The 12,356-nt window shown below is 46.0% G+C and overlaps 1 protein-coding gene across 2 annotated transcripts in view; it reads left to right on the top strand.

Annotated features, from left to right (window-relative positions):
• The window catches only part of Cht7 (chitinase 7), a 138,069-nt gene that overhangs the window by 84,797 nt on the left and 40,916 nt on the right, over positions 1-12,356 (top strand). For both annotated transcript variants that reach the window (XM_077669871.1, XM_077669870.1), the window contains exon 2: positions 12,162-12,255. In XM_077669871.1, the coding sequence (XP_077525997.1) occupies positions 12,162-12,255 (94 nt within the window). The remainder of the gene's footprint in view (positions 1-12,161; positions 12,256-12,356) is intronic.

Genomic DNA, 12,356 nt, shown 5'->3' with positions numbered 1-12,356 from the left:
AGAAACATATCTAGTACTTAGAATACGGAGTAACAAAATACCTCACCCCCAAATTACTCTACTACATCCACCAGATAACTTAGAAACTTGCTCAAAAGATGTTTCTCTCTTTCTCAGTCCTGGCATTCTTCGAGCGCTCGAATAACATCACTGCAGCAATGTCGCGGCTGTTGGTCGACTTCCTTTGAATTTCAGCAATAAAGCGATTCGATAGCCCCATTTAACAAAATCGCCACAAAAGAAGAGCAGAAACGGAAGGCGTATCTGCTGCAACGAGCGCATTACCCAGTGCCGCTCCGTGTCGGCGATAACTGCAGCTTTCGCAGTGTTTCCAGACACGAAGACAACAGTGAGCGCATTTTTTCAGAAATGTTGCAGAGCCCCTTTAATTTAAATGGTATACAAAGTTGTGGAGGACACAGCGAGCGGAGAAAACAGCGCTCTTCATTCTACGTGCGTCCCAGCTTTGTGCATGCTATAGCTTAAAGGAACAACAAGGTACTTCGAAAGGCAGCAACAATTACAACGGTGCACAAGGATGCGCTCGAAAAATAGCAATGATTTGAAGAGCTAGTTCATGCCGCTGTTGCCTTCGGAGTAAGAATGAAACAAGAATAACTGCCCCTAGTGGCATAGCAAGGGTGGTTGTTACTTTAGTAATGCCGCCTTTGGCGGGAAAGCATCACGAGCGCTGCACGTGCACCGTGTGAACTGGGCCACGAGTGCCAGAAAGTGTCGCCAGGCAGCAAAGCGAAGGGCAGCTTCCCATTATTTCCTCCAGATTAACCTGGACGACGTTAGGGGCACACGCCTGGTGCCTACGGCTAAACGGCGGCCAAACTGGGCCAAGTCACGGCGCGTGGCGTTGAATATGCATTGGCGGCCGCGCCGAGTTCGTTGTTAGGCGGCCCCTCGAGGGGCAAATCTACCGCTGGAATGCGAGGCAGAGCCTTCGCTGTTGTGGCAAGACTTTTAACTCGTCCTGCTTCGTGCCTAATAAAACAACCAACATGAACAGAATTTAAAAATGGTGCTTTGGTTCTTTAAAAACGCACACAATATGGCTGTGAGGATAGTGAAATGACCTGGCATAAAGGGAAGAGGAAGCGATAAGAGGCGTAGGAGAGCTAGTTGCAATCTTTTTTCAGTCAACAAAAAGCGCGAAATTGGATAAAGCGAAGATCCCGTCCAGTTCCTCATTTTCTTTCGGCATGTTTTTTTTAAAAAGCACTATATGCTTATTCTTCGAAAAAAAAGGGTATAGAGCCTATTCGGAGTGGCGCGCAGTACACATTCTCCCGTACAATCCTTCTTGTTGTCAAAAACTCTTCAGTACTTTTTTCACCTCTAACCACGCTGAAAGGCGCTAAGCACGGCCGTAACGTCTGGCCCTTTCACAAGTTTGACAAAACTTTGACGCTATTAGATTGAGGGTGGTACGCCTGTTTCATGCCCCCTTTAATGAGTGTGCAGGTACACATAACACCGGTTGCATACGGGCAAAGTATGTGCCCTCACACAGACATGCAAGGAAAGGAAGTTTCATTTTGAAACAAGATATCAACAAGGACGAAGCTCATCCAACGGAATGCACGGAAGCGTCCACAGGGACTTCGCTCAGAGCGAGTGACGTGGCCAGTGTCAACCCATCGCTTTTCTTTCTCGTGTGTGATTGGCGTTAAGGGCGAGCTCCATAGACTGACACCGTGTTATCTTCAGCAATCAAACGCAGGCACGCAGTGAAACCTCCTTCCTTTCATTCTGACGTGTTCAGATAGTGGTCACTCAAGGCATTCAGCTTGCAACGAGCGGAATGCACTAAAAAACTGATGGAAATACGCAAGACGAGAAGGAAGGAAAAGGCCCTCGGGCTGCTGCTCTGGGTCGGGCGCTTCCGGACAGAGCCTCGCGGCGGGGCCGCTTGGTTGCGGTGGCGCCTCACCAGCGGCCGTTTCGAACGCGGAAATGGACACTAACGGCCCCCGCGAGGGCTCCGGAGACGTTAGCGCTTTTCCCCGTCTGGTTTATGCCCCGTCGTCGCGCCCGGCAGCAGCTGCGTTTTCACGCCTCTGTTTTTCCTTTGTTGCTTGCAGCAGGGAACGAGTTATGCATGACCGCATAACTGAGACGACGTGACGATAGCAGAAGAAGTTATTCCCTGCTTTTGTTCCGTGTGGTATGGTTACGGAGAAATTTTATCAACACGTAGGAAACTTTTACTGCCGTATTACTTTGACATTACCCGGAAACGGGGGTTATGTGACTTGTATTAAAATGTTCTATTTTACACAAGTTTGTCATTTCAAATAAATTGGCACCGTACTTTCCATCTTAGTTGATGATTTCGTTCGAAATTGTACGAAAAAAAAACAATTTCATTGTTGGATTTGATGCCTCTCAATTTAAACAATGCTGCATTGTGACTGCACATTACAACGGGAGCAGATACAATTATTACAACATTTTGTTATGAACTGCCTTCTTTACCGTTTTTTCTCAAGATATTTCAATGAATGAAGACCCACCTTTGATTTGTACAAGAACTGAAAAACACAAACAAATCTTGAAAATAAATTCAGACATTTAACAGTAGGGTATCAAAAACAACCGGTAACAATATCGCAATTAAAATGGTTAAAGCAATGAGGTATTAAGATACCGAAAGATGCAAAATAGGCTTACATTGCACAAAATTATGGTATGTAATGAATTCTTACTCTAATAGAAATGACCAAAATCATCTTCACGAACTTCAATGCCGCGAGTTGGTTTTAACATGAGCAAGCAAGTAAAAAATGCATCAGCGTGTCGTAATGCGACTCTGCCGCACATATTTCGACATTTTCTCGCACAAATTTCAGCGCAGCTTGTCTAGCCTATTTTTGTGATTCGCGGCATCAGTTACGTAAAAATCTTTACATTTTATACATTGTAAAAGGCTGCGAATGATGTCACGTGACTTCAAAATTTGGCATTGACTTAAGAGAAGAAGTTTACTTGCTACAGACGCTCACTTCTGTTTCCAATTTCTGGTCCATACACCTAAAAACAAATCCAAGAGGCTATACAGACTAGAGAGAATTCCGTGGTGAGGCGTTATGACATCCAATTTCCCGCCATTTAGTTTCTGGTTGTGGATGAGTACAAGTTTAGAGCACTGCCAAAGAGTACGATTATTTTGGTAAGTGCATGCAGGCACCTGTGTATAATACTATTGTGCTGTTCCCCCTGCGGAAATCTTTGTGAAAAGCGTGGGCACACTGTCGAGCGCTAAGCAAGAAGTCATCACATAGCGTTGGTGCTCTCCAGTAGTCGTTTGTATTGTCCACTGATGCAAAACAGAGTGTACGTGTATATTTCGGATCTTCGACTGAAAGGCGGATAAGGTCGTCAACTATCGCCGAAAATTTGGAGATGGTCTTCTAAAATTCCGGCAAGCAGTTTTCTGTGCGTTCTATTAAGGAGGATTGCCCAGTTTCCTCCAGGTGCAAATATCAGTGAGCAATATACCCTCAGCATACTGCAAAACCAAGATTTAGTGTAAGTTAATATATGTAGTTACAAAGGTTTAAAGCTGCCAAAAACACACACCCATCAATCTACCACTATTTCAGAGAAAGTAACGTAAGATGCCAGATCCTAGCAAGGAAGCAACTTGATCCATTCCACGGCCAGAATAACATAACACCTGAGCCAGCGTTTTAAATTTCACATTAATTACAATAAGCGGCATGGCGTACGGAATACAGCTCGATAAACATTGGCACAAGGTACCGCGAAAGTGTATTTGTACGGATCGACGATTAATTCAGCCTTCAATGGGAGATGAGTCCAAAAAGAAAAGAAATGGAGTGCCGGAAGATGCAAAGGGCTCCGAAGGGCTTCCTTCCTTCCAACTGCCAAATCGACAGCCACACGACGCATTGCGCAACCGATACTTCTCCATTGTCGACAGGAGTGACCTTAAGTGTGCGGTATTGCGCTTCAGGTTACATCGAGGTTGGCCGTCCTTGGCGGCTTCAGCGCATGTGTGGCCAACCTTGATCGGGGGAGCCAGACGCAACTTTTCCCAATAACAGGCCGCATGGTGCACTTCTTGGCCACACTAACTTTGAAGACCAAGGATGCTGGCGTGGGCGTACTTCCGCAAGGCAGGTGGCGAGGCGATGCGAGGTATCCTCCGTGGGAACGAAACTTTGCCGAGGCTTTGCGTCTGTCAGCAATCTACGGACCCAAGGAGGGATCAGGCTTTCATGCGCCCTAATGGAAGATCCGAATGTGCGCCTTCTGCCTGAAGGGCCTTGCAGTCGGTTCGATAGCCCATAAGCAGGGAGGTCGTGAGTGCGGTGTTTTTCCGTTCGTTGCTCGTAGCCGCCTGCTACGAAAGTAACAAGAAAAGGTCACATCATGCGTACGTGTTTTGTTCCATCTGCTGATCACAGCACCGGGGTGGGTATACTCACACTATTTGTGTTTTATCTTTTCCAGGCGTGATTTTAAAATTTCAATTTATTAGTAGTGCGCTAACTTAGCCTAATATAATAGCTGGAGTAATGCACGACAAATTCTGCGTAACTAGTCCCTTTGTCATGAAGCAGCACGTTGAGGTAGCTAATTTATTTTGTTACTTTTCAATTGGATGTTGTCAACGTTTCAGACCTCTTTCAACGACGACATGTTATAGAGGTCATGTTGGTATTAAAAGCCTAAAAACATTGTATGACAGTTATCCTTGCGTGCGCTTTATAAGGCACACATTGGTTTCTAGAGGGCGTCATATAAAGCAAACACCATTGCGTAATGGTTCTGGGACACACATCTGCGAACGTGGTACTTGGCCTATAACCAAAACCAATTACTCGTGAAATGGTCTGTACAGAGGAAACACGTCGTAAAAAGACTGACGTGTTTTTTCCTGACTTTAAAAGACGCGCGCATTTCATGACACCTTGGACGTGAAGGCGATGGCTCAAGCCACTTACCGGTCACGCAAGGCAATCAATGTAGGCTATAAGCTCACAGCTTCAGGTGGGCGGTCGTCGAGGTCGAAGAGGATGCGTCCATCTTCCTTGAGAAAAAGCAAGGCCACCGAGAGGTCCGTATCAATGAACACCTTCTAACACGCACCACCAACGCACAACAGGCAGGTGAGTCCAAAGAAGCAAACATACGAAAGACACATATTTCCAACCAAAGGCGCGAGGAACACGTAGACTAATCAGCGAGGCGACCGCAAGAAGTGAGAGCGTGTTGTTCTCATCCGGTATTTTATTGCCCCGTCGGGATGGAATCGACGGGCCTCCCGTGACCTTTCTCACGAACGTATCTGCCCGCTGACCCCCGGCGGCCGGCGTGTTATCGGCGGCGTGTGGACACTCGCCACGAAGGCATCGATCTAGCTAGCGCTCGGAAAGGAACAACAATCCGGCGTGAGTGGTCTGACCCGGAGGGTGGACAAGGGCACATATCTTTCGTGCAGCTCCGTAATTTGTCCATTGTCTGCTGTCCGTCCACGACATGTGTATACACACGAGCTGAGGCGGTAGAAAGTTTCGCAATAGGCAGTCAGCGGGCGGCCACGACGACAGTGCCTGAACTTGACGCGTTCGGTGCGTGAATGCAAGCTTCGGCAAGGGCGCGAGAACGGCCGAAGAACAATGCCAGCGGTACACGGGCTCTCAGAGAGAAGGAGCGTGCCCCGCACGTGGTCGTTGGGTTTGCGTTTCAACCCCCTTTTGTTGTTTTGCTCTCCTTACGGCGTCTTTTTTTGTTTCTCCTAAAAGAACAAAGGTGTTTCGAAGGGTGACGAGACCTGCGAGAAGTCTAGGTAGCGTCGTGTCAAGCACGGTACAAGGTTGGCGCCGTTTTCGTTCCCACCAATGTCGTTGCCCCTGAGGGGCGGCAAGGAAGCGGTCACGTGTGCGGGGTGACGTCGCGATAATGGGAACGTGAATGTCGCGGATGTTCGAAACAGATGCAAGCTTGCCCTGTAAATGACGTTGTTGTGGGTTTATTGGCTCACGATGGAAAAGAAAGAAATTGCGTGGAGTTGACAAGGGCGGAATAAAGCGACGACGGCACACATTCGATACGCTAATCGTTGTCGTTGTCTTTCCTTCATTCAAGCTGCTGTAGGCATTGTCGTTTGTGCTGTTGCCATCCTTTTGCCATGTTAACGCAGTATATGCCTTTTTCCTCTTATAAATAAAGTTGCCTTCGTGGTATTTACCGAGCTGAAGTAGCGGTCCTCTCCAGGTGCCTGAACTTTTTCAAAGCCGCTTTTTTGAGAGAAAGAATGATTAAAACGTGAAGCTCTGTGCTGTGCAACGTAGATCAAATATTAAAATCTAAACCGCTTCGACCATGCTGGATTGGCGCAATCGTATAGATGTCGGCTCTCCAACGCGAGGTATCCGGGTTCGATTCCGACCACGGGAGGAGTTTTTTCTTGAGGGCTTGACGGGGCTTTGTAGAAACCCATTTTGTAACGTGGCTTTCCTACGGTGAGTTTTCGGCGTAACGATTTGGATTTAGGATATCTGATGCCACTGGCGGCACAATCTCTTGGTCACATTGGAGACATTGACTTTTGACCAGAGAAAGCTGCGCATTTCAATCATCTTTCACTTCGCCAACGGTCATCATCATCAGCAGAGACAGTTGGCTTTTCTGCAGTGCGTTTTGGGGCAACGTCGCCATCAGTTAGGCACAGAAAGCTTCGCTTTAATAATTCATCATCACGCTGTGATTGCTATAGCTATGCGTTCATCGGCATTTTGAAAAGAGAACATTGGCACGCAGCTTTCGTCAGCCTCTAGAGAATTTCGGACAGCAGAATCCACGTTTTGTTTTGTTCTAAAATTTCATTTGTAAATATAATAAAATTGTACACATTAACCGGGTAAATTATGTTCTCAACATTCACAGAGCTACGGCCCCAGCTACAGAAAAATAGAACAGTCGGAATAAGGCAATCAATCAGCTTGAATGCTCTGCTGCCCACCGATGCTAGATTGTCTCTATGTATGCGCTCTGAAGTACTGAGCGGTTCCCGCAAGCACTTGGAGTGTAGAGGGAAACGCAAACACTCGGGATGTCTTCAAGATAAGAAAAGAAAAGCATGCACGGAGCGACCGTAATTGAAAGCGGATACGGGGCACGGGAAAAAGTGAGGCCCTCCCTCCACACTTGGCTGATCACGGAGGCAGCGGGCTGTGAGTGATATTGGTTTCTTTAGCCTCTGCGCGTTCGGTTATAGGTTCTCGGGCACGTTTCAGTACGAACGGGAAAATTGAGTTGTTACAAGTAGGTCAAGAATAGCAACGCTTTCTGCAAATAACCGGGTCTCCGTCAGAATATCTGAAACCTAAAAAAGGCAACCAATATCCGCCCTTTTCTCTTTCTGCTGTCTGGAAGCTGTAGGAACTCGTGCCAGTACTATAAATACCAGCGCTCACATCCTATTTCTGTTGAGTCCGTTTTAGATAACTAAGCGCTTGTCGGCTGATGGGTATATGACCGTTAATGGCAATAAACCTTCTTCTTTTCGTCAGGTCAAGATAAAGCAGAGAAAGCACGCGCTTAGCAATCGATTATAGCCTTGAATTCAGGACGATGGCATGGAAGTGCATGAGGGAGGCATGTACAATGATCAGTTGGCGTCTAAACGTCGACCGCGTGAACATAATTTTTGTTGCCATCTCACTCTTGAAGTTTTCTACTTCTGGTCTCCTGTTTGTTTACTGTACCTCGTGCTACGTACATAGTTTATCAAAAAATGACACCATCGTCGTAGTCTGAGATTAATTGAACAGGGGTCTATCATAAAATCAACTGCACACGGACTAAACAGCACGAGAACACATGAAGACACAAGCAGCGCTTATTGTATCTTCTTTTGCTCTCGTACTGTCTAGTTTGTGCGAAGTTGATTTTATGATCGATAGTATCCTACGAACGCAACTGTAAACCTTAACACAGAGGTCGAAGCATATATGTTTGTAGCTACTATAGGTATTTCTCTGATTTCGGGGCCCTATTTTAATCTAGAACTGAAAACAGAGCTTGCGTTTTTAGTTGTTCAGCTTTGTGCACAGGGCTGGCATCTTCTGTCCCGTTTAAGAATGCTTGCTCTCTCTTGTGACAGCAGCAGGAACTGTCATCAAAGGTATGACGAATTACTGTCGCAGCACAGTAATAACACGAAAGGTAAAAACACAGCGTGTATAAAGAACACGGATCTTATTTTCCCTAAGGACACCACAGTCACGCATCAGGTATTGTAGACAGCAACTAAAACCAGCTCCACTTCGTTTCGTTTCGCGAAGAAAGAGGCAAGGAAAAGGTCGGCGCCGAGCATAATAGTTTTTTTGCTGTCTCTGAATTGAAAAGTTGGTTGTCTGCTCTGCGGCCGCTATTCTGTTTGGCCGTCTGCATGCAAGGCCGTGGAACGCGGCAGTAACTCAATTCGGCGTCGGTGTTTTTTCTCGACGCCCGCTGTGAACAAGCGAACGAGGGCTTTGGGCTCGTAAAAGTGAATAGGGACTGCAGCAGACAAACCACAACTAACGAACTTTCTTCCCGTGTTACGGTGTGCTTCTATACTTAGTCGACGGGGGACGCGTGGAAGAAGGAATTTCCGTACACGCCTCATAAATTGCGGAAAGGAACATCACAATGCTGTTCCTGTTAAGGGCTGGGTTTAAAGCAGCGTACGCAGTACCATATTTTGGCGCTTGAAATATTATTAACTTCACAGTCCGAAGTGCACGCTAAAAAATAAAACTGTTGCTTTTGACAAATTTCGAGTTTACAGGTGTTTTCTTTGAACTGAAACGGAATGCTCCTGGATTTTTTTGGCTTAGTGCCACTCATGCCTAAAGAAAACATGATAATTATTTGATTAGAAAGTGCGAGCATAAATACCTTAAAAGGATAACATCACCGACCTCATCCTTCGTGGACAACCAATTTTGTAAGCCCAACAACAACAACAAAAGGCCAACGTGGAGCTAGTGACGTGGTTTACGCGCGGTTGAGAGGATATTGTTTGCAGTGCGGGCCGCATAGATCTCAACCAGGGATAATTGCAACTGCCAGTCCGACTAGCCACCAAAGTAATGGCGCTCCCGACATACTTCGCCGCTGCGGCCTGTTTCACAAATATGCGTAATAGCGGCGTTCCGTGCTGTTGCACATTTTCTCTGCTTGGCTACACATGCGGTACCTTGTAGCGGTGGTAGCGGAACCTCGCAGGGACACAAAGACGCGAAAGGACGAACAAGACGAATGATCTCATTCTCAAGATGGAATGCTGAAAGTGGCTGCCTTGTTTAATTAAGTTTCCATGATTTCTGCCAGTGACCTGTTTCGGCACCGGATTTTTTTAGTAGCACTGACTTAGAGCTCGTGCGTGCTTTACTCTTGAGTGGCCTTAGTGTACTCTATATAGAGGTAATCTGACCACGTACATTGTTGTTTTTCTTGTTTCTTTTTACCCTGAGTGCGGTATGCTTGATTTCAACAGTGGATTACTTCACGTTCAAACGTAGCCTCATGTTCCCGGGTAGAATAAGTTCGTACTGGCCAACAAATAAAATCAACTCTCGGCATTATTGCTTAAAATGTATAGCGCTAGGATCGCATGCTGTTTTTGAAGCTAGTGGTTTGTTTAATGAGGGGATAATTTATACTCGTGATATTTTTATAGAAGTGGTCCGTGAAGTGGGAGAGCCCCACAGCGTTTTGTATGATGAGAACCGAGATCGAAATAAACTATCAGTAAGCTTAAAGTATTTAGCGGGTATTTTTCTCGACTGTCGCGCACACAAAATGACAGTAAGGCGAATTGCTGCCGCCAGCCGAAGTGACACAACGGGAGTTGCGCTCGTATAGCTAACCTGAAAGTTGCGCGTTTCACTAACGCCATAAAAGGGCAGAATAAAATAATCATACCTGCCAATGAATAGATCACTCACTCACTCACTCACTCACTCACTCACTCACTCACTCACTCACTCACTCACTCACTCACTCACTCACTCACTCACTCACTCACTCACTCACTCACTCACTCACTCACTCACTCACTCACTCACTCACTCACTCACTCACTCACTCACTCACTCACTCACTCACTCACTCACTCACTCACTCACTCACTCACTCACTCACTCACTCACTCACTCACTCACTCACTCACTCATGTAGGCAGGCTCCCGCTTGCTGTACATGAAAGTTCCATCCCCGCAGCAATTCAGTGCAGGCTGCTTTATGGAACTTTCATAAAGCGTTATAAAATTTTCATAAAGCAAAGCTTTATGCCCAACCTACCAGCCCTAAATCTCCCACTATGAACGACCACTGCCGATGGCGATGATTGCAACTGCCGGTAATAAATGTCGGAGAACTAAATCCGTCGCGCGCGCACAGTCCTTGATTTTCCAAGAAAGAAGACACTGCCCGAGGGTGAATTACAATCGTCCACCGGGATCCAAAGTACAAAAAACGAAAAGCGAATACATCTGGCTCAAATACCGCTTGCAGGCCTGCCGGTCCTGCGGGATTTCCTTCGAAAATATACGGCTTTCAAGGATGCCTCTGGGTGCGCGTGGATGATTTGTTAATAACAAGAAAAGGTGCAGGTCGCAAGAGTTTTATGGAACTGTCTGCGTTAGGCGGGAATTGAAAGCTAAGAAGGCTCACGCAACATTCGGCTTGGTATAAACCTTTCGTGTGGAATCGAAGTTCTCGTTTTTTCTTCCATGATGCGTTTTAACAGTACTTTCGCGTACTGCTGCCAACGTCGATGTCAAAAAAGAGAAGCTCGGATTTAATTTCAGTGGCACGGTTACGGCTGCATACCGGCTGACGACGAGCGGTGCATGCGAGATTTAATAGGCTTTCTAGGAGGGATGGCGGCCGTAGAGTGAGCCCAATGAATAGAGCCACTACCATCTCCAAGAAAACAGACCGAAAAGAGGGCGCAAAGAAAAATTACGCGAAGAAAACCAGAATGTTAGGGCCGGCTCTGTGCGGAGGCCCAAAGAGGGCGGAATTAAAACGGAACAGCAGCATTATCTTTAGGTGAAAGTGCGCCAGGGGAGATAGCAATCTCCACGTCGTTACTCACCGAAATATTGGGAGGCAACCAGCCTCAGTGCGTGTTTAAAGAAGTGGCGATAAAATAAACGAATCGTCGTTTCAGTTTTAATGTCGGGCTTTCCGCTTATTTCTGCCAGAAATAGTCGCTAAGCACTGAAATGAATGAGGAAGTGGGAAATCCATCTCTATCTCGGCGCCTTATCTTTCCGATTTCGTGCTAAGTGACTGTGAAGAATGCTGAAAGAATAAAGAATCGACATGTAGGCTTGTTTCGCCCATTCAGACCGGTTTGTTCTCCTATCGGGAACAACAAGCGGACATTTGGATTTTTATGGTTTTTTACTCACGTTTACACTGTAACAGCAGACTGAATTGTCGTAATTTTGTTTAAAAGATGGTGTTCGGTTTACAACGGCAAAACAGAAATTAAAATCGGTAGAGCGACGTTGATTTTCATTGGTGACTAATGCTTCTGTACGCGTAGATGTAACATACGCGCGCATAGATGGCGTACCTTTAGCAATTAGGAGAGTCTTATTCATTCCCCAGCACAATATTAAAGCGATGTAAATTACGTGCCGTAAGGGAAACGATTAGACGTAACAAAAAAAATCCAGAATTTGAAAAAAAAAATACAATAATGTTGACACTGTACGTCGCCCCAAGTAATGTCGGTTTAGGATTTGTGATCTTAGTTTTTGTTTATTACACGCAAGGGAAGAGGTCTGCATGGTATACGTGCCTGTCCCGAAGGAAATCCACAGATGTTTCTGGTTCTCGCATTGTTTCCTTGGATTCTATGCTATGCCGTTGAAATATATCTAAGAAATAAAGAAAAGCATTGTCGTAGACTGCAGACATTTACGATTAAAGTGTGCTGAGGAAAGCCACCTCAGTAGCCACAGAAAAGTTTAGAAGCCTTTTATGCTTCTTTTTCTTTTGTCCGAAGTGTTCATCGAAAACATAACAGAGTAATGTTACCGAGAAATCGCTCAGAAATATTCAACCTTTTGTTATGCTGAGATACATGCTCACGTGTCTGCTGTTTTGCTTTTCAGAAACCCAGGTGGTTCTTCCTGGCCTTCGTGGCCCTTTTGAGCTTCACAAATGTCGTCGACGCAAGGAGACCACTCCGGAAAGTCAGCCTCACAAGTAAGAATCCTTACGGTGTCCCCTGCTTTCCTTTGACAGTGTTCTTCTCTGCATGAAAACCATGCGCCAAGATTTCTTACCTTCAAGGGATGCATTACGCC

This window comes from Haemaphysalis longicornis, unplaced genomic scaffold (assembly GCF_048455015.1).
Source record: "Haemaphysalis longicornis isolate Haplotype H1 unplaced genomic scaffold, Haemaphysalis longicornis Haplotype H1 scaffold_5, whole genome shotgun sequence".
NCBI lineage: Eukaryota > Metazoa > Arthropoda > Arachnida > Ixodida > Ixodidae > Haemaphysalis > Haemaphysalis longicornis.
This window is presented reverse-complemented; position numbering and strand designations above follow the sequence as displayed.